Source organism: Vitis vinifera, chromosome 12, assembly GCF_030704535.1.
Source record: "Vitis vinifera cultivar Pinot Noir 40024 chromosome 12, ASM3070453v1".
NCBI lineage: Eukaryota > Viridiplantae > Streptophyta > Magnoliopsida > Vitales > Vitaceae > Vitis > Vitis vinifera.
The window spans coordinates 6,649,046-6,670,824 of NC_081816.1; the positions used below are offsets into that span (position 1 = coordinate 6,649,046).

Genomic DNA, 21,779 nt, shown 5'->3' on the forward strand with positions numbered 1-21,779 from the left:
AATAATTTTGTTGAAGGCTAAATTTAATAATATGATTGGAAACAAAAAGTATGAACAATGTGTTGCAGGTTAAGAAATGGATCAAATTTCCCATTAATGTAATCTAAAATTATTTTTTTCTTAATTGGGTTGGAATATTAGTGTGATTTGTTTTTCCCAGTTCTTCTTCTGTACCTTTTCTCATTAGCCAAACAGAGTATGAACAAATTAAACAACAATCAAGCATTTCCAAATTTCTGATGAAGATGCTGGATTATATATAATTTCAGAAAATCTATGTTACAAGCTATATACAACTGCAAATGTCTGTTTGTCTGTAACCTTGTCAAACATGTGGATGAAACTATGGCTTAATCTCTCAGAACAAAAACCCTTCCCCATGTTGGGAAGGATTGCAAAGAGAAACCATGAAATGCTAGATTATTCTTCATGGACCTCAGAAGAGGACACTGATAGCATACTTGGTAGACAAAATCCTAACTTTCTTTTTGGGAGCCAAGTTATCTATGACCAAAGAACAGTTAACCAGAACCTTGAACTGCCTCATTTGGACACTTCCTACCACCACCCGTACCGGTACTACTACTTTGATCAGCAAAGGGATTTTCCCATTTTCTCTGTTCTCAATCAAGGCTTGTTGCAGGCCTGAACCGAACTCACTCTTCCCCTTCATCACCACCTTCATCAGAGTTATGTTCTTAGGGCCTTGTTGGAAAGCTGGAAGCCGCCCAGAACAAAGCTGGGAGTCTGAGTACATGACGATGGCCGAGCTGTCCTTGCCATAGATGAAGCCAATGTGCTGGTTCGGGTTATCAGCTTTTACGGTGACAAGAAACTCGGTGTTGAGGCTGAAGTCCATCTGCATGTCGAAGGCCTTGACGTCAAGGTGTTCTACTTGGTAGGACGGGACCTTGGGCTGGAAGACGGTGTAGAAGTAGAAGGTGATGCCGGCGAGGAGGAAAATCAAGATGATGAGGAAACAGTAGCAGCAGCAGATGCATTTCAGGCAGCCTCCACCGGACTTGTGGTGACCGGAGTGGTACCGGGGGACATTGCGGCGGTATGGGGGTGGGTGGAGGGAGGATTGTTGCTCTAGCATGGCATATTTTTGTGGGGGCATCGAGTTGGCCATGGTGGATGGTAAATGAAGGTCCAAGGCCTAAACCCTTTGGTGGGCATGCAAAGTCCATTAGAGGGAGGAGGTGAGGAAAGAGAGGGAGGGTTTTCTTTGTTTTTTTTTGTTCCTCTTGTCACCTCAAATGTGGACCAGAGGCTGATGGAGAGAGTGGCAAGGGCATTGTTACATATGTGTGGCCAAAGAGGAACATGAAGCCCTTTGCCTCTCCGGTTTTGATGGATTCCCAAACTGATTTCTATCCTCTGTTTTTGAGTTTCTGTCGTTTTTAGCTTGAAAGAAAGAAGCCCATCTCCGAATTTTCCTCTTTTCTCATTTTTCTTTAATAAGAAAGAAAATTTCACACACCCAGATGAAATTAATCATATCAAACATCCACATTTACAAAATTGACAAACACCCAAACAATATCTCCTTAACCAAATTATATTAGAAAAACAAATACAGATACACTTCTGGAGGTTCAGAAACACTTTGCAGCCGATGTGGGACTCGAGGCACAGATGGCTGATCGAGAGTTGCAGGACTTCCAAGAACCAATCCGAGATATGGACACTATGGACACCACAACAGCCTTCACCTTAATCATCACCCTCTTAAGTTTATAAGAATTTTTGGATCCTCCCAGAGTACTGTCTATGGTTGTCAACTTGTAGCTCTGGAGAAAAATTTGCCTCTTCTTCGCTCTCTCCTGCCTGTAACTCAAAGAAGTCACCATGTTATATGGTCCCCTCTTTCGCCTCGAAAATGTTCTCCAGCTCCCATTTTCTTCTCCACCAGTCTCAGTTCGATCCAGGATCTGGTACCCTTTGAATCCATGGTCGAAAACTGAGGTGCCGGCCATGGCTGTATACTGAAAAATACCGGGTAGAAGAAGAAAATACTGGGTAGAAGAAGATGGTAAGGCTCTTCTTTTATATACCTGTTGAAGCTTCCTTCATGGTTGGTGATTCATGCATGTGTGTTCAGCGTTTGACCCTGATGTAGACTTTTCCTTTGACTGCTCTTCAGTGTAAAGCATAAGCACCTTAATCAGGAATGCACTACCACATTTCCACACATGGGCTGCATCAATGCCTGTGGTCCAGCTTGTAAAATATGAGTGTATTCACCATTGATGCAATTGACGGTTGGGATCATATGATCAAGCAGTTTTGGAATTGGTTTTGGCGGGGTCCATGAGATGGTGTATGGCGTGCTTCGCAGCACAGGAACAGGGTCTGTGTAAAATGACGGAGATTGTAGCTCCCATTGTTGACCTTTGACTAGCATATCCTTTTTCTTGGGTCAGCAAAAGTTGAAATGGATATATTTCCAACGATTTTTCTTGTCTTCAATCCATAAAAAAAAAATGGAATTATTTACGATTTTTCTATTACCCTATTAATATTAATACATATTTTTCACATTTTACAAGGATAAATATTAAAAATAATTTGATTCGGGTTTTGATAATCTCATCTAAAAACAATTGATGATCATTAAAGGTAAGTCAATTATTTTATGTCATTTAATTTCACTCTGTGGATCTGTTGGGTAACTTATCCCGGGTTTATGATCGATATTGTTTCACCTTAATAATTTTGTTTAATATTATGTAGAATGGATATTTTTTTTATTTTTTAAATGTAAAAAAATTGAAAATAAATTCAATTAATGGGACTAATTTCTTTTTTCTTTTATTTTTTTTGGTAGGTTGGTGGGCCTACCGCCTACGCCATTTTTTACCAACAGAAACACCAGTCCAGTGCCCACTTGCTCTTCCCTTAGATCGCATGGCGGCCCACCAACCCACCTCCACTACCCAGCCGCCCATGGGCCCACGATTGCTGCATGGATGACTTCCGTCTCCGGCGGCTGTCATTTCTTTCTAGAGGGAAAAACAAAACGTGATCAAATAGAACTTTTTCGTAACACGTTTCATTTTTCCCGACACCAATGTCAATCCAATGCTAAATCCAAATATGAAATAAGTGTTAGCATTGTATATAAAAAGATTAGTAGGTGAACAATTTATTGAGCAAGACTAGGTGGTGTTTGTTTTTTTTATTTTTTATTGAAAGCAATTTGTTTTCAAAATTTAAATTGTTTGTTTTTTTAATTTTTTATAATTTATTATAAATTTTTTACTAAATATAAAAAGCTAAAATATGTATTTTTTTTAAAGTAGAAAAAATAACATATTATTTGTTTTTACTTTTTAATACTTAATAGAAATAAAATACTATAAAAACAAACAACCTAATATTTAACACTAATAAGTATTAATATTTTATTTTAAATTAAGTAAAAAAACAAACATTACCTCAATCTTAACCTTTTAATATAAGAAACTTAAAAATTCATTATTTCTTCTGATATGAAAAGACTTTTTTTTTCCATTTATTAAAATAAAATAATTATAATCACATAATTGTACTAAGTACCTACCTGAATATTTGATGAGTTGGAATATACGAAAGAGTAACCTAATATCAAAAGAATTTCTTATTCATTTCATAATGATGTCTCTTGCTATATAATATGATTCTTTTAAAACTAATTATAGTACATGACAAAATAAATAGAAGATAAGGGAATATCATAAGAAAGAAAGACTTAATATGAAAAAGCTCAATATAACTTATTTTAACGTTACAGGTCAACATAAAAATTCTTTAAAAAAGATAAAGATATTAATGTAAAGTTTTTTCAAAAGTAATCGATGAATCAAAGGTTTTGATGATAACAAAATAAGATAATGAAGTTTAATAATTTTAAATAAAACCCTTCTAGAAAAAATGATTTTAAAATTTAAAAGGGCCCAAAATAAAAAAAATAAAATACAAAACATGTGATAGGGAGATGAAAGTATATTTTGGTTAAGTTTATCATCCAATTTTGATTGTAATGCCACATAAGCCTAGAAAAAAGTGCAATCAATGATAGACAAATCATCGAACTTTTCCTTAGCACTCAAATTACAAAAAAAATGGACCTAAATTAAATTTTTTTAATGAAAATGTCATTTTGAAAGATTTCATCTTAAAATATTTTTGAAAACCATATATCTTTATACTGTTTTATATAAGAGCCTTAAAAGACGAAAATGACTGATGATGCTCCTTAATGCCTCAAAATTACATTATTTTGACCATAAGTTGTAGAGAGTAAACTAACTCAATCGAGTAGTCAACAGGCATGATAGGTTTGCTTCTTAATGATTATCTATAATGTATTAAATGTATAATAATTAATTAATAAGTTGATTTGGACTTTGAAAATTTTTTCCTAACGATTATAAAACTTTACATTAAGAAGGCTTTTGAACTCATATTTATATTTGTCCAATGACCCGTTACATTAAGAAGGACTATTGCATTGAGAAGTGACATTTGTATGTATTTATAGTATGATATTTTTTAATATTATAAAATTTTTATTAAATATAAAATAACTTTTTATATAAGACAAAATAAAATTTATATAAAAATATAATATTTTTTTGTCTTTCATGTGGAGTTTCATTTTAAGTCATAAATGTTTTGAACAAAATTAATCATCATGACATCAAAACTTTTATTGAACTTAAAAAGAGTTTTTGCCTTCTCAAAATCAATTCAAATGGGGCCTAAAAATGATATAAATCTTAAGTCACGTTTGAAGTTAGATTAAAGTATATTTATATTAATGACAAAAAAAAATGGAAAAGAAAAGAAAATCCCAAGCAAACAAAGAATCAAAAGGGCACCTCATACTATTTTTTTCTTCCAAATGGAGTCAAATTTTCAGTAACCCTATCTGCAATTGTTCCCCCTGTTGGATATGACTTGAGAGAGATGCTTCAGAATCAGAGAAGAGTAGTACAAAAAAATGGCGACTGGTGAGTACTAAGCAGTAAGCATTTGTCAGGGCCTAACAAACAAAACTTTGATTTTCCAAAGGCTCATCACTGGGTGAGGACCCAGACCAGACAAATGTTGAAGTCTTGAAGATAGGCTTGGACCCAGTCTGAAATCTGAATAATGGGTTGCCAATTGTCCAACCCATGTCACTCATAGACCCATAAGTCACACCCATCTCAGTTATTGATCCGTGAGGTGTAGGACAGTGACCATAGGGTCCATGACCCATGGTCCACAAAAGCCATTAATGGCAGTCACAGTAGAGCCCAAGTGTCCAATTTATTAGCTTGTATATTAGCTTAGCAACAAACCCCACTTTGCATTTATGGCTATATATCCTTGTTTGCTCAAGTTTGAGTCAGACATTCACGTAAAAGAAGCCATCTTCCACACTATAAACCTTGAGCTTCCATGGAACCCCCAAGAAGGGCTGAGTCCTGTGAGCCACCTTCATGTTAACCCCTCTTTCATGTGAATTGTTCTCCTACACACACTGTTGCCTGTGATTTGCTTCAATACCTTATTCTTTTGCCTTCCCTTTATATACTTATCCACCTCTCACAGTCCATTCATACACTTACACTCAAAGAAAAGGTGACAAGAAAAGAAAAAGAAAAAATCAAAGCCATGAAGAGGTCAGTTTGCGTTGCAGTGCTTCTAGGCATTCTCCTCTTTGCTCCGATTTTCATCTCCGGCAGACACATTGGCAGGCCGCGCCATAGTAAGACATCTCATCTGTAGCATCACTGTCAATGACTTGTATAGCTGTATATGAATGGTTTTTCTCAAAGGTGTTTGTTTTTTGTTTTTTTTTTTCTTTGTTGGACAGATCATGGGCACCACCATGCCACAAGGCCAAGGACAAAGCAGGGGACGATGGTGAGGCCAGAATTGTACTGGGAGAAAAGGGGAATGAAGCAGGGAAGATCAGATACACTTCAAGTTGCAGGGTCAAGCTTGCCTGACTGCTCTCATGCTTGTGGGTCATGCACACCATGTAGACTGGTTATGGTTAGCTTTGTGTGTGCCTCACTGGCTGAGGCTGAGACATGTCCTATTGCTTACAAATGTATGTGTCATAACAAGTCCTATCCTGTGCCATGATCTCAATACTTCATTGTAACACTTAGTGTAGTGCAGTTCCTTGAGGTTTCTTTCATTTTTTTTTTCCATCTGTTTTGTCTGTTTTCTAGGTAGAAGTGACTTGACTTCCCATTTTGTCTGTTTTCTAGGTAGAAATGACTTGACTTCCCATGTGTAATCAAAGAGTTTCTGATTTCAGCCATTCTTATATTTATGTGTTTTTGCTAGAAAAAGTAGATAAAATTGGTCAGTATTTCAGAATTTGGGTAATATCCCCGGAAAATATATAGAAGGAGAACTGGTAAATTGGACAAGGTCTAAAATCTAAATCAAATAACTTTAAATTTGAAAATTTTCCGCTCTCAATTGTGATCAGACTTGAATATCTCTCAATCTAACTATTGATTAGCCTATCAAAATCCACTCATCGGCAACCCAAAGACAGTAACTGTTAATCAGAACCTACCAACCTGCCTAAACAAGTGGGATATTAATCTGAAAATTGATCTATTTGGTCTGAATTGGGTCTCAAAGCCACCAACCCAAGCACTAATTTTGTCTTTAATGTTATATTGTTAAGTTTAATCAAGCATATGAGGGTTAGATTGGGCAAAGAAAATGGACACCAGGTAGGCCAAGACCCAAAAGTAATGGTATAAAATATAAAATCCCATAGCAGTTACATTACTGGAAAAGGAGCCAAAAGGCATAAGGGGCTTTTTGTAGGGTGGTCTCCGAGTGCTCCGGAATAGGCGAGGTTTCAGCAAATTGGCTGGTTTTGGAAGGCACATGCAAGGCCTGTCATGGTTTCCTCATTCCCCCACCCCCAACCCCACAATGCACCATAGCCATTCCAAGCTCAGATGCCATTCTTCTTCTGCATCTTCTTCATCATCTTCTTCTTTGCCAGCTCTGGTTCTACACAAGCCAAGAAGGCCCCACCCATATCTTAACAACAAAATTTTTCTCATCCCAGATGCCATAACAGGTGCCTTTTTTTTTTCTTTGTGTTTTGTTTATGCATCTCTGCATGCCCCCACCACCCCACACCATTATTTGATTTTCTTTGTCTTTTATGCTGGTTTCAAGCACCACCCAAATGGCATTATCCAAAATCAGATGCTTCCATAGGCCTGGAAGAAGCAAGAGGTGGCTCTGGATATAGCAATGTGTCATTCACCCTTTTTCATCCTCTTTGTGGAAGGGAGTGTAGGTGGGGTGATTCCCTTTTTGTCTTGTGTTGTTTTGCATAAAATTGTCATGAAAAGCAGGCACCACCTGCCTTTCTTTTTCCTACTTTTCATCATTTTTGTCTTAAAGAATTGCACCCAACTTTCTTACAGTGTAAAGCTATGCAGCAAAAACTCAAAAAAGAACCCTTTAATTGCGGTCTCAAAACTTTTCCCCTTGTGGTTATGTATGGCCTTTACAAAATTTCTATCTTTTCCCTCACTCTTCTCATGCATGGTCCAAAATTCAGCCTCTGGGCAGCTCTATGTCTATTCTGTTGTTTCAATTCTCTCTCTAGTTTCGGTAGAGAGAGAAAATTGGAATGATGGGAGGTTGAATTTTAGGAGCAAAGCATGAGTTGGAGCAATTATTTGATTCCCATTTCTTCATTTTGCTTTCCCTTTTTCTTTCGGTTAAAAAGGGAGGAAATATCTCTAGTTTGATTTTGGACCCTGATGAGATTAAGGCGTCGACAATGCATTCCTTCTTGCGCTTCTCTTCGCAGGGTAAACCCCTGTCCTTTCTCTCTCTGTGTCTCTATCTATCTCCAAAGAGAAATTTAGACCAATGTGGAATTTTAGGAGGGCATTCATTTGGAGGATCCTAGCAAAACCCAATAGCTCACAATGTGTCTTCTGGATGAAATAGCTCTTGGGTTTTTTTTTTCCTCATATAGAATGTAGTTCATATATGAGCTTATTTTTTATTGTGGCATTCCTACAAATGCAGAGCAAGCATACGTCCTCCTTGCATGATGAGTTGTTAGTGGGCATATGTTTTAGAGCTTTCTCAAACTTCTCATTAGTTCAAAATGAATGTATTGCTGCTAAGAAAGAAAGCTTTTTACCCTGTCACTAGGATTAGTCTTGATGATAAAAAATGGCATTGCCATTGGTATAGGCTTAGTCTTGATGATAAAAAATGGCATTGCCATTGGTAAATTGCATGGTTTTCTGCCAAAATGACCTTGGGAATTTTCTCATATGGCTTGTAGTTCATATATGAGATGAATTTTCGTATTGCATCATGGACATTGGGAAACTACTAGCATAGAATCAAAAGTCTGGTGTATAGATGTTTTTGAAGCCTCCAAGACAACTTTTTGCATATATTCCATATTTCCCCACTGATTTGTGCATTGCCTCCACCCATGTCAAGTGTGGGTGCATGTTGTATAACTGATTCTGAATAGTCTGCACCTATTAGAAGTTTAGAACTCATTAAATTTCTGTCTTCTTTTTCATGGGGGGCAATCAATTCAAAATTACACCTACATTTTCAATGATGCTAAACTTAAGACTTAGTACTACCACATTGATTCATCATTTTCTCTCTTGGGAAGCTGATAAAGTTGGTTTGAGTTTTTGCTTTTCTGTGGGAGAGGTGTATTGAATTGGCATCTAATTTTTAACATTACTTTAAATAGTTTCATCTTTAAACCAGTGATTTTGTTAAAGATGGGAAAAAAGGAATTATTTTTGTGATTTTTATGGTTTGTCAAGTTGTGCCTAGTAATGTGTCTTATGCAATTACTTAGTACTAAAAGGTACTTTACAAATTCAAATGTAGGTTGATGAGGATGAAGTTTATTGGAGACAAAAGAAGGATGATGATGAGTTGGAATGGTCGCATAATTCCACTCACGTAATATCACAGTTAGCTCAATGTTTTTGTGAGTAGATTTTCTCAATACCCTTTGCAAGACTTCCTGCTATCATTTTACTTTCGCCTTTCAAAAACATGGAAGTGTTTATTGACTCCTTTTGTTCATCAGTGAAGTTCTATTGCTGTCTAATTTCTATTTGATGCCATGTTTGGATTAGTATTGTTGATTTAAAAAGCATAGTGTGTCGTGATCAATCCCAGTGCATGACTTCTTTATTCAGTAAAGCAGATCTCATGATAACTCATAATCGTTGTTGGAAGCTATTCTATTGACTACTAAGAAATACAATTTTCTAAGTAATCGAATTCCATTTGTGCAGGAAAAAGTTTTGCTAAACTTCTTATTTGCAAATCTTATGTTTTTCATACAAATTCATTGCCATGTGTATGTCTATTTTAACACCAGTATGTGTAGAATAAAAATATATTAAAATGATAGGAATATTCATAATGAACTGCAAAACAATGTTAATATTCAAAAGATGTTAAATAAGCTATTCATTTGCACTTCACGGTGACATTAGTTTCCAAGAGAATTGTATAATGTGACTAGCTTTATTGGTTGGTTGTATTCGTTGGTAGTTTTGAGTTGATATATTACTAAAGAACAGGCCTCTTACTGTAAACTTCCATAAGACTGAGAAGAAATAAGAACCTTGGCCAGTAACTATTATGTAATATTTTTGGCTATTTTATAGTTACAGTATTTTCCATTTTTAATAGCCAAATAAGTGTGGCATTGATAAAGGCATCTTTATGTGTAATATAGTGACTAAATTAAGAATTTCAACTTTTCAATGTTAATGGGTTTGGTTAGTTCCAGGGCATAAGAGATAATTCAAATTCTAGCTTCTAAACACACAATGCTCAGTTATCCATATTATTCAAATGGTTGTTTGTGGTTCTTTTGGTTGCTTGTTTATCGATAAGAATGTTCTGCCTGCCATCATATTTTCTGGAACATTATTGCAAGAAACGAGTAAAAATGCTTTCTGCTTCTGCTGGCATTTCTGTCCTCTATCTCAGTATGGAGAATTTGAAACAAATTATAGAATCATTGGGGGTGTCTTAATTGATTTGACACAAAAAGTTCTCCAACGTCATTCTTTCGCAACTACCCATCATTATGTTATGTTGTTATTAATTTCTGAATTGTTCCATTCCATATAAACTCTCTTATTTTACTGATCAGAGTTTGGTGGTTGTAGCTAATGCTATGGTTGGATCACGATCATGGGTGATAGGATTTTTTAACCGTTATGGCAATAAACGAAGTGGAAACGACAAATATCTTGATTATCCTTTGAGTCCTCTTCAGGTAAATGGCAAAGCTTAAGTGTTCAATTGATGTCTCAAAAGTCCTTTTATTTTCTCACATATCAACCAGTCTGTCTTCTGCACTCAAAAAGGTTTTTGTTTGAAGTCATTGCATCTAAACAAATTTTTGGGATTTTGTTGACAGTAGTGCAAGTTTAGGTTCACATTTTGCAGTTAGGAGAGTTTTTTAAGTGATATGCCCAACTGACACTTTTATTTTCCATTCTCAGCCTAATGGAACTTACCATAGGTTGTTAACTTCTTTGCAGGAACAACGACTCCAAAGGCTTCAAGATCGGCTACAAGTACCCTTTGATGAGACTCGCACTGATCATCAAGTATGCTCCTTCATACCATACAATTCTTGCTTCTCTTTATTCTTCTGCATCCAGTTTTAGTTCAGGGTTCAGTTTGATAAAAATAAGCTGCAAGTTCATTTCACTCCTTCACCATTCATCATGAATGTTATCTTTCCTCCTGGGTTAGCATAGTTTTAGTATACTCTAACTAGTAGAAGGATCACTCAATTCCAACCTATGCGGGCTATTCTCAAAATCGAAATATAAACAGAAAATCATTTGCCTCATTTCTAGTGTTATATTTTAGCAGCAGTCATCAATGGGTCATAAATTGTTAATTTTTATATATTTTTCTGAATATGATTTTCTTCAATACGGGGGCATGATCTTAACATTCTGCTTATGTTTTGCATACAAGTTGTTTATCAAATGTTTAAGGCTATACATATAAGTTGGTTGTATTGTTCTGTACTATCTACAGGAAGCTCTGAGGGCATTGTGGCATGCTGCCTTTCCCAATATTGTTCTTAGAGGCCTGATTTCTGAGCAATGGAAAGATATGGGGTGGCAAGGTCCTAATCCATCAACTGACTTCAGGTAATGTTATGGTCCTGGCTTTTGTTTAACATTATAGCCTGGAACTTTTCCATCTCTGACCAATAAATAGACTTTGGGGAGTACAAAAGGTTATAGAAACTGATAGAAAATGGGAAATGGATTGGATTGAAGGTCTTGTTACTCTTTACCTAGATCCATCCTTTTGAGTGGAAGAAGAAACAACTTGAAGGGAATGTGTTGTGATGTAAACAGAGTCCCTTTTAGGGATCATTTTTGGATCCACGATATGATGTTGTTGGATATTTTATAATCTCTTGTATTAATATGGCTCAATCATATAAGAAAGATTATTATAATAGCTCAATATTTGAAGAACACCATCTCATTTTGAACTTGTATTCTCCTTAGGGGTTGTGGTTTTGTTTCACTCGAGAATTTGCTGTTTTTCGCAAGGACTTATCCGGTATGCCTTCTATTCTGTTGTTGGGCTCCAAGAAGGAGTCACTTGTGCTTCTAGTTTCTTTGTCTTGTTCTTCCTAGCCTTTCTGCATTGCTTGTGTTTCTCTTAATTCCCCTAATGTCTGAATTTGCATGATTTATACTAATTGTATAAAAATTCAAAATGAAGGCTTCTTTTCATAGGTTACTCTTCAAGCAAGATGGGGATCGAGCAACCTGGGAATACCCGTTTGCTGTTGCTGGCATTAATGTATCATTTATGTTAATTCAGATGTTGGATTTATGTTCAGGTCCGTGATCAAGCACTAATCTTAAGTGATGTCATGCATGGTTGCTCAGCTAAAAACCTAGGGATATTTCTGTTACCACATGAAAATTTTCCCATTATGTAATACCTTTTCTGTTACTTTATCATATAGTAAACTCGCTCATTCAAAAACTTTGGGACCAAATCCAAAAAAATTCCATATTTTGGGTGACCAAATCCCCTGTTGCTTCATTGGGAGTTATTCTCAGCTAGAGTTCAAACATTTCCTGATACTTTCAGTGATAATGGGAGCCAAAACAGAAACTGCATTTAGTTTAAATATACGTGTGGTTTTTCCTATAACATCTTCAGTATGAAAAATGAAATGTTTGTGTTTCTAAAGTCTTTCTTGTTATCTCCTTTGCAGCAAAGCCAAAATGTCTTCCTGGAATCAATTTTGTCAAGTTACTGGGAGGTAAAGGAAGTGTCACTCCATTCAGGTTTCTGTTCCAAATGTTGACTCCAAGTTATTTTTACTCACCATGATTCACATGTAAAAAAAAATGCAGAGGATGAAGAAGCTTTTGATGTCCTATACTGTATAGCTTTCGAGATGATGGATGCTCAATGGCTTGCCATGCATGCTTCCTACATGGAATTCAATGTACTCTCTTGCTCTCCCAACTCAAAATTCTTGATTAGTCTTATGATACTGTATCCTTTCCAATGACTCTTTCTGGTTTGGAGTCCTACAGGAGGTCCTACAAGTAACAAGAACACAATTGGAGAGAGAGCTGTCTTTAGAAGACGTACACCGGATACAAGATCTACCAGCTTACAACCTGTTGTACCAGTAGCTTGGCTTTCAGCTCATCTTCATAAATCCATAACCTTGTTCAACATTGTTGCAGTGAATGAGGGACTTCCCAACCAACATAGAGGGATTTGTAGAGAGCTGGATCATGAACAGGAGAGAGTATCTGGTTCAGGGCTTTGAATGGCATATGCCCATTTTTGTTTAGTTGTTTTTTAGCTGAAATTTGTATACTAGAATGGAGTCTTGTTCAAGGCAAATAGCATTGAGGCTGGATTTGATGATGAACCTTGTAGAATTGTTGATGGACGGTAGTTGAGTTGAGCTATCAAAATGATAGATTAAATTCCTCCCAATCATTTTCTCAGGTCCATTTCACTTCACCATCCAAAAAAAGTTTGGAAGTTCTGAATTTGAGCTGAATGTCTCACAAAATCAAACAAAATATTGGGTAGGACACAAATTAAGATGCCGGTTCTCCGACGCCTCAACCCAATCAAATTCTGTTGGTTTGAACCTTTCAGACATGTTTTAAAACGATAAGAGCCCTTTCTCCGACGCCTCAACCCAATCAAATTTTGTTGATTTGAACATTCCAGACATGTTTTAAAGCCACGAGAGCCCTTTATCATCGCAAAATACTTAATTATCATTTCTTTTAAACATTTTCAAATATTTTAGAACCTCATACATCACCTATTTGGAAGTTTTCAAATGACTTTAATTGAGATAATGATTCATTAACTCCCCAATTAATTTCAACCACAATGTCATTGTCTGATTCCTCTCAAATGATGATGCAACCAACCCTAAAAAAAATGATAAGGTAATTAGTAATATAAATATGAGAAAATGAGGAGGCTCATGGGAAGACCAGCCCTACTATTTTACCAAATGATAGGTAAGAGGTGCCCATCTAAAGGGTAGGAATCTCCTCCCAATAAAGAAACCTTAGAGATAATGACCAAAGAACAGCCAAGGGTGAAGTTCTAGATGAGTTCCCTCTATTGCCTTACTCAGTCTATGAGACAACCCATGAATGCTTGGTTTTTTGGCTTTACAAAACTACGCGTATTTATACCGTATCATAAAAGCCAAAATGTATTTTATTATGATATTATTTTTATCCGTATTTATTCAAATAATTACAAAAATACCATTTATCATATTTACAACTCTGATACCGTCCAAAGAAAAAAACAATTGAATTACTATAAATTTTCAAAAATAATTTTGGAAAGTACGCGACATCATCATCACGTGGCACAAGCTGAGAAGAAATTTTATTAATACGTCTTGGGAAATATGATATGCCTTTCTTCTGCCATACCAAAAAATTTTGGATACAATATTCACAATTTTGTCGATGATGTCTTTGCAATCTCAGGAGTCGTGAGGGAAAATTTATTAAAAATGGGAAGGAGATGAATTATTATTGTTTGGTCATTGGGAATCATTTGGAAAATCCAGAAGATAAAGATAGAAAATATTTATTAAATGTATTGAAATAAAGCATCCTCCATTAAAATATAAATCTAAGATGCTTACCAATGGGAAGTTTTTGTCTTTCTATCACCTTTGGACCCATATGGTTTTTTTAATAACAAAAATTAGCTATTTGTTGTAATTTTAAAATTATTTTTTATAAATGTTAGTTTTGACTTTTGGCTTTAATTAAATATTTAAAAAATAAAAAATTATTCACAATTCATTAAATTAAAAAAAATTACACTATTCTTTACATTAAACAAAATAATTAATCATGGAAGAGTAGAAAACTTCCACCATTTCAATGTATTTAATTGAACCTAAAGAGTAAAGACACACGTAATAAGTTGTTTTTAAGAATTAATAATTTTTTATTATATATTTATTATTTAATTTTTTTAATTGGACTAAATTATAGCGTAGGTAGCCATTTAAATATAAATAACAAAATAATTACTAATTTTAATATTTAATTAAATTATTAAATTATTGTTAAAGGAATACCTCACATTTCCCATTTTTGACCGGGGAGATTTAAAATTCACCGTCTGCGTGGCAAAGTCCAAGTTGAAGAAAAAAAAGAGATTGGTTCCATTATAAATATAGAGGTTTAGAACTATAGCAGACAGGCTCCATAAGAGAGAAGCAGAAAATGGTGGGCACAAGTGAAAACGGCGACGTTTTGAAGGTCTCGTCTGAGGCCGATGAAACAGAGCTCATGCTACAAGGCCAAGCAAATATATGGCGTCACATGTTCGCCTTTGCAGATTCCATGGCGCTGAAATGTGCTGTGGAGCTCCGCATAGCCGATATCATACACTCTCACGCCCGCCCAATCACCTTGTCCCAAATCGCCACCTGTATCGATTCACCGTCTCCGGATATCACCTGCCTCGCCCGCATCATGAGATTCCTGGTCCGCGCCAAGATCTTCACCGCCGCTCCTCCTCCTCAGTCAGATGGCGGAGAAACTCTCTACGGCCTCACCCCCTCCTCCAAATGGCTCCTCCACGACGCCGAGCTGAGCCTCGCGCCGATGGTGCTCATGGAGAACCACCCCTCTCTCATGGCTCCCTGGCACTGCTTCGGGACGTGCGTCAAAGAAGGTGGCATAGCCTTCGAGAAGGCTCACGGCCACCAGATTTGGGACTTAGCATCGGAAAAACCCGAATTCAACAAGCTCTTCAATGACGGTATGGCGTGTACGGCTAAGATCTCCATCAAGGCGGTGATAGCAGCATATAAAGATGGGTTCGGCTCCATTGGAACTCTGGTGGACGTGGGAGGTGGCACCGGAGGGGCGGTGGCGGAGGTGGTGAAGGCGTATCCGCATATCAAGGGCATTAACTTCGACCTCCCACATGTGGTCGCCACAGCGCCGGCGTACGAAGGAGTGTCCCACGTCGGGGGTGACATGTTCGAGTCCATCCCTGACGCTGATGCAATCTTCATGAAGGTAAAAAGCTATTAATTTTCAGTCAAATGGGGTTTTTGGGCTTGATTTATAACATCTACATTTTTAAATATGAACAGTGGATATTGCACGATTGGAATGACGAAGACTGCGTCAAGATCTTAAAAAACTGTCGGAAAGCAATACCGGAGAAAACTGGGAAAGTTATCATCGTTGATGGAGTGATCCGAGAAGATGGCTATGAGCCATTTGATGAAACAAGGCTGGTGTTGGATTTAGTGATGATGGCGCATACCTCTCACGGGCAAGAGAGAACCGAGGTTGAATGGAAGAAATTATTGGAGGAAGGAGGGTTTCCTCGTTACAGAATCTTAAAGATTCCAACTTTGCAGATGATAATCGAGGCTTATCCAGTGTAGATGTAATCTACATCGTGTTTGTCATTTTATGTTTGTTAATTGTTATCATTTCGATTGTTGTGCCACCAATCCCATGAAATTGAAAAAAAAAAAAAAAAATGAAGTTTGTTTTTTAAAAGTAGTTGTAAGTGGCAAATATTTTTTATATTGTCATATTTTAAAATGCTTTTTTTTTTTTTTTTTTTTCAAAATCGAGTAGAATGTCTGTTGGCTACATGCACGTGAGCCCCACCATGACTAGTGCTATGTCACAAGATGTCGGATGCTTGTAAAAGCACACGTAGTTTCACCTCTATCATTTTCTCAATGTCGAATCCATTAGTTAATTTAAATTTTACATGCTTGTTTAGAAATAAAAAATGAAAATGAAAAATTCCTTTTATTTTTATTTAAAAATAAAAATATGAATCAAATATTCATTTTGACTAAAATCTAAATTGATAAAATAACTCTAAACGTTTGTTAAATTCTTTTTGAATTTAACAAGAGAAAATTGTTAGTGAGTTAGATGAGTTAGTATAGGTTAACAAATTTTATGGGTTTTACAATGGTCTTGAAGACATGAGATCATAAGGATATTTAAGTAAATATGAATGGGTGTGTTTAGCGAATAATTGCATTCATGGTGTATGATTGCAAAACGGATTTGATTTTTGAGCAATGCTATCCAAGAGCATTTAAGTGCTTAAGGTCCTCAAGAGCGTCTCAATTTGAGTCGTTAGAATTTTTACAAGTATAAATATGTTTTATAATTGTAATTTTGACACATGCCCTAGAGTATCATTGTCATTATTTTCTACACATTCCCAATGCTCTCAAACGCTCACTAAACTTTCACTTTAATCAAAATCGTTTTTGATGGTTGAAGTATTCCTCGAATTGTTGAGAAGTTCATTAAGGAGCACGTAAGTGTTGCCTCACCCCCTACTCCAAATGGCTCCTCCACGATGTTGAGCTCATGGAAAACCATCCCTCTCTCATGGCTTCCTGGCACTGCTTTGGGACCTGCGTCGAAGAAGGTGTCATAGCCTTCGAGAAGGCTCACGACCGCCAGATTTGGGACTTCGCATCGGAAAATTTCGTATTCAACAATCTCTTCAATGATGGTATGGCGTGTACGACTAAGATTGCCATGAAGGCGGTAGTGGCAGCATATAAAGATGGGTTTGGCTGCATTGGAACGCTGGTAGGCATCGGAGGTGGCACAAGAAAGGCGGTAGTGGAGCTAGTGAAGGCGTATCCTCGTATCACGGTGTAGACCCCTCTTTGACTACCCGGAAGGAGCTGGGCATTTTATTTGGGAGTGGAAGACGACTTTCAGAGGGAACAAGCTGCTGAGACATGTGGCAAGGACATGACCACCTTGCCATGGTGGTGGTTGAAAGAGACTTTTTTGCTGAACGGGGAACAACGGAGTAGCTAGAGAGAGAGATGACTAGAATAGTGGAGTTTCAGAGGATGATGAGCTAAGCATAGTGGGTAGAGGCTTGGACTGGAAGCTAAAAACAGAGGGGCACCGGTGAGGAAAGGGGGATAAAGGTTTTTGAGGAGAGCGAGAAGAAGAAGAAAGCTGTGGAGGGTTGGTGAGCTTTCTAACATTCAAGGGTTTGAGTGAGAGTTGGGGAAAACGAAAACGAGGAAAATAGAGTGAGTACCAGTGAATAATAACAGAGTAAAAGAAGGAGGAGCTGGAAGCAAGACAACTATGGGGTTTATGAGTGAGCATTCCAGGTAAAGACACTACAAACTTCTTGCCTCTGATTTTTGCAGTATTTTATTTCCATTTCCAGTTACATTTCTATCTACTTTGTCGGACTTAACTCCCTACATGCATGCTCTGTTTTTGGCTTGGTTTTTTGTATGTTTGTTTTCTCTTGTAAATGTCTGATGTCTTGCTCTCTCCCTGAACTAGATACATAAAAATCATGCTTTTATTTTCTTTAAATCCCACCTGTTCCTTTCTCTTTGAGGATCCATGACATAGAGTGAAGTTCATGCTCTGTTTTTACATTTTTTATTTATTTATGCCTCTCTGTTTCTTGCTGATGGTGGGGTTGAGGTCTTCATGGCTAGTTCCAAGTGAAGTTTTGTGGGTATTTTCTTGGCTGAATTGTGCTGAAACTTTAGTAAAGAAATGAGTTGAAGGTGACTGCATATAGGGTGATCCAATGACTAAAATCCAAGTGAAGTTTTGTGGGTATTTGCATGGCTGAATTGTGTTGAAACTCTAGTGAAGAAACGAGCTGAAGGTGGCTACATATAGGGTGATCGAATGGCTGAAATCCAAGTGAAGTTTTGTGGATATTTGTATGACTGAATTGTGCTGAAACTCTAGTAAAGAAACAAGCTGAAGGTGGCTGCATATAGGGTGATCAAATGGCTGAAATCCAAGTAAAGTTTTATGGGTATTTGCATGACTGAATTGTGTTGAACTCTAGTGAAGAAACGAGCTGAAGGAGATTGCATATAGGGTGATCGAATGACTGAAATCCAAGTGAGGTTTTGTGGGTATTTGCATGGTTGAATTGTACTAAAACTGTAATGAAGAAACGAATTGAAGGTGGTTGCATATAGAGTGATCGAATGGTTGAATTGTGCTAAAACTCTAGTGAAGAAACAAGCTAAAGGTGCCTGCATATAGGGTGATCGAATGACAGAAATCCAAGTGAAGTTTTTTTGGGTATTTTCATGGTTGAATTGTGCTGAAACTCCAATGAAGAAACAAGCTAAAGGTGGTTGTATATATGGTGGTCATGTAGCAGAGAATTAATCAAGAAAATGCCATGTGTGTATGGCTATGCATGGCCACTCTTGGCATGCAATCCCAATGGCCACATGTCATCCTCTTATTTTTTTCATTATTTGATGTTAAAAATAAATTTTCACACTCGAATTTTTAAATAATTTTCAAAACTCCATTTTTTCTCAAATAATTTCAATTTCACTCCGATTTTCAAATAATTTTTAAATCATTAATTTTTCTTCCTTCCGTAGGGTTTTAGGTCACCAAAATTTCCAATTTTAAAAAATTTGTTGTCATTTTCCTTTTGGCATGCACTTTCTCAAATTTTCTTTGATTTTCAAATAAATTTTGGTTTTCACGTTTTATAAAAAAATGAATAAATTTTCATAATTCCAAATAATGAAATTTATGGAAATTAATTCATAATAAGTAAATTGGGCTTTGATGGGGGCCCTACATATGAGTTTTCTCTTCTCATTGTCAATTGTTATACTTAATGAATATTGTCTAATCTTTGACATGGATGTGCTAATTTTATCATTATAAGCTAACCTTATTTCCATGATAGCACGTTCTTATTTGCTATTAAGGTACGTTCTCACTCCTACTTCATTTATTTATTTGTTCTCATGCTCGATTTGGTTTATTATTTGATCATTTCATTGGTATCCGTTGATTTTCTTATCAATTGCTACACTTACCTCACCTTATTTAGTAGAGACCTTATTATAGAGCTTAAAGGGGTGCTACGGCTCATCATTGTACCTTTCCAGTAGGTAACCTGACTCCCGGACTCAACTTTGGTTTTTCACGGATTGTCTTTTCCAAATAAGGAGTCACACTTAAGGTTTTCTTTCTTATTTTGTTTTTCTTTAAAAAAATAATATAAAAATAAGTGACAACTCCAAGTCTTTTTCTAAAACTCAATTTTTCACAAATAAATAAAAATAAAGTCTCGTTGTCGAGTGGGAACGTACGTGGAGCAAAATACGGGGTCCACACAAGGCCATTAACTTCGACCTCCCATATGTGCTCGCCTCAGCGCCAACGTACGAAGGAGTGTCCCACGTCAAGGGTGACATGTTCGAGTCCATCCCTAACGCCGATGCAATCTTCATGAAGGTATACAAAATTAAAGTTTACTATCCACTAATTTTCATTTTCAGTCAAGTAGGGTTTATGTGTTTGATTTATTACATATATATTTTTAATATGTATAGTGGATATTGCACGATTGGAATGACGAAGATTGCATCAAGATCTAAAAAATTGTCGAAAAGCAATCCCGAAGTAAATTGGGAAAATCATTATTATTGATACAGTAATCCGACCAGAAGGTGATGAAACAAGGTTGGTGTTTGATTTAGTGATGATAGCGCACAGAACCGAGGTTGAGTGGAAGAAATTATTGGAGGAATGAAGGTTTCTTCGTTACAGAATCTTAAAGACTTCAACCTTGCGGATGACCATTGAGGCTTATCCAGAGTAGATCATCTCATGCTAACTCGTGTAATGTCTAGTACTTGTTAATTTTTATTATTTGGAGTGTCGTGGTCGAAGTTGTTTTGTACTTATTCATACAAATTTGAAAATATTTATTAGATTATTGTAGTTGGCGCAGCCAGCATATGCCCAGAGGGGGGAGGAGTTCCTTCCCGAAAAACTAAATTCTCATTAAGGTAATGGAAAAAAAAATGCTTAATAACTAAGCTAAATCTACTTCTTTTGATGACATTGTTCTATTTGAAACCATATTTTTTTTTTTCTATTTTGCCCATTGCCACACACATTTTACCAATGACCATGACTATAGCTATGTTTTTAAAAGTAATTTTGTCCTATTCTACCAATAATTTTAAATCATTTTCTAAATGTCAATCCCATTAGTTTATTTAAATTTTAAAGGCATGTTTAGAAATAAAAAAGTGAGAATGAAAGATTCCTTTTATTTTTTATTTTTTTTCATTTTGAAATTATTGATTTAAAATTAAAAATAGGAATTAAATATTCATTTTTATTAATATCAAAATTAATAAAATAAACTCTAAATATTTGGTAAATTCTTTTTAACTTTAATGAGAGACAATTATTAGTGAGCTAAATTAATTAGTATAGGTTTTGAATTTTATTTCAAATATTCTTGAATTCTATTATACACACTTTTTGAGTTTTACATTGACGTTGAAGACTTGGGATCATCATCAATTCATACATAAAACTATTCAAATGAGTATTATTTGGCATGTTCATTGCATGCATAGTTGTTTCCTAGGCTTGAATGCACAACATATTTGATTTTGGGCCAAAAAGTAGAATTTTACAAGTAGCAGTGCTATTCAAGAGCGTTCAAGCACTCAAGGCACTCAATGGCCTCTTGAGTGCAGTCGTAATAAAATTTGTGCAATTATATTTTTTTGGTTCCAATTTTAATTATTATCCTCCACTTGACCCATTAGAATTTTTACAAGTATAAAAACATCTAATGCTTGTGACTTTGACATACGCCTTAAGAGTATCATTGTCATTATTCTTTACGCATGCATTCCCAACCCTCTCAAAGCCTTCACTTTGATCAAAATTGTTAGTAATGGTTGATCGGATCTTCTCAAATTATTGAGAAGTTCATTGAAAAGCACATAAGTGTTGCCTCGTGGAAGTGAAGACAGGTGTAGATACTTGTAAGTGCAAGACTCTTGAGATAAGGTCCCTACAACATACCCACTTATTAACCCACATCTCTCTCTCTCTCTCTTTCTCTCTCCCCTATCAACTAACAAACCTAAGACCCCACTTTCTTTGCACCCCTTATCTCTCTTATCTCCATTTTTTCCCATTGGCCTCTGTTTTTTTTTTTTTTTTTTTAATTCATTTCAATGTCACAACCTACTTCATCACCATGACCTCACTATTGCCATTTCTTTCACCATCGCACATTTTTTCCTTTCAACATCACAACTTTTTTCCTTGTTCTTCTCACACCTATATTACTGGTAATGTAGTAGCCACCCCACCTTTTGTGGCCCC

The 21,779-nt window shown here is 36.1% G+C and overlaps 4 protein-coding genes and 1 pseudogene across 8 annotated transcripts; 4 read left to right on the forward strand and 1 right to left on the reverse strand.

The window, feature by feature from the left end:
- Nucleotides 1–436: 436 nt before the first annotated feature.
- LOC104880896 (NDR1/HIN1-like protein 6) lies at nt 437–1,132 on the reverse strand. The gene has a single exon (XM_010659050.1). It carries the CDS (start codon nt 1,130–1,132, stop codon nt 437–439), a length of 696 nt encoding a protein of 231 aa, XP_010657352.1.
- Nucleotides 1,133–5,584: 4,452 nt separating this feature from the next.
- On the forward strand, nt 5,585–6,312 carry LOC104880875 (protein EPIDERMAL PATTERNING FACTOR 1). Its single transcript, XM_010658960.3, has 2 exons — nt 5,585–5,740; nt 5,849–6,312. The coding sequence occupies exons 1-2, from the start codon at nt 5,647–5,649 to the stop codon at nt 6,121–6,123; spliced, it is 369 nt and encodes a 122-aa protein (XP_010657262.1). The 5' UTR covers nt 5,585–5,646; the 3' UTR covers nt 6,124–6,312.
- Nucleotides 6,313–6,834: 522 nt separating this feature from the next.
- Nucleotides 6,835–13,047, forward strand: LOC100267122 (uncharacterized). Of its 5 annotated transcripts, none has more exons than XM_010658963.3 (10): nt 6,835–7,090; nt 8,902–9,004; nt 10,206–10,315; nt 10,545–10,652; nt 11,095–11,210; nt 11,580–11,634; nt 11,800–11,920; nt 12,305–12,352; nt 12,447–12,541; nt 12,633–13,047. In XM_010658963.3, exons 3-10 carry the CDS (start codon nt 10,214–10,216, stop codon nt 12,732–12,734), a joined length of 747 nt encoding a protein of 248 aa, XP_010657265.1. In that variant the 5' UTR covers nt 6,835–7,090; nt 8,902–9,004; nt 10,206–10,213; the 3' UTR covers nt 12,735–13,047. The 5 variants fall into 5 exon arrangements, with proteins under 5 accessions (XP_010657265.1, XP_059597299.1, XP_010657264.1 ...); XM_059741316.1 differs by lacking the exon at nt 6,835–7,090 and adding an exon at nt 7,142–7,315; XM_010658961.3 differs by lacking the exon at nt 6,835–7,090 and adding an exon at nt 7,429–7,838.
- A 1,664-nt stretch (nt 13,048–14,711) lies between these two features.
- LOC100256875 (xanthohumol 4-O-methyltransferase) lies at nt 14,712–16,081 on the forward strand. Its single transcript, XM_002277440.5, has 2 exons — nt 14,712–15,635; nt 15,713–16,081. The coding sequence occupies exons 1-2, from the start codon at nt 14,832–14,834 to the stop codon at nt 16,010–16,012; spliced, it is 1,104 nt and encodes a 367-aa protein (XP_002277476.1). The 5' UTR covers nt 14,712–14,831; the 3' UTR covers nt 16,013–16,081.
- Nucleotides 16,082–16,970: 889 nt separating this feature from the next.
- LOC100261942 (xanthohumol 4-O-methyltransferase-like) lies at nt 16,971–20,175 on the forward strand (annotated as a pseudogene).
- Nucleotides 20,176–21,779: the final 1,604 nt, after the last annotated feature.

Excerpts from the sequence above, each read along its gene's own strand:
- LOC104880896 (XM_010659050.1), bottom strand. The coding sequence starts at position 1,132 with ATGGCCAACTCGATGCCCCCACAAAAATATGCCATGCTAGAGCAACAA.
- LOC104880875 (XM_010658960.3), top strand. The coding sequence starts at position 5,647 with ATGAAGAGGTCAGTTTGCGTTGCAGTGCTTCTAGGCATTCTCCTCTTT. Across the intron at positions 5,741-5,848 it reads CATTGGCAGGCCGCGCCATA|ATCATGGGCACCACCATGCC; the intron begins GTAAGACATCTC and ends TTTGTTGGACAG.
- LOC100267122 (XM_010658961.3), top strand. The coding sequence starts at position 7,788 with ATGAGATTAAGGCGTCGACAATGCATTCCTTCTTGCGCTTCTCTTCGC. Across the intron at positions 7,839-8,901 it reads CTTGCGCTTCTCTTCGCAGG|GTTGATGAGGATGAAGTTTA; the intron begins GTAAACCCCTGT and ends ATTCAAATGTAG. Across the intron at positions 10,316-10,544 it reads ATCCTTTGAGTCCTCTTCAG|CCTAATGGAACTTACCATAG; the intron begins GTAAATGGCAAA and ends TTCCATTCTCAG.
- LOC100256875 (XM_002277440.5), top strand. The coding sequence starts at position 14,832 with ATGGTGGGCACAAGTGAAAACGGCGACGTTTTGAAGGTCTCGTCTGAG. Across the intron at positions 15,636-15,712 it reads CTGATGCAATCTTCATGAAG|TGGATATTGCACGATTGGAA; the intron begins GTAAAAAGCTAT and ends AAATATGAACAG.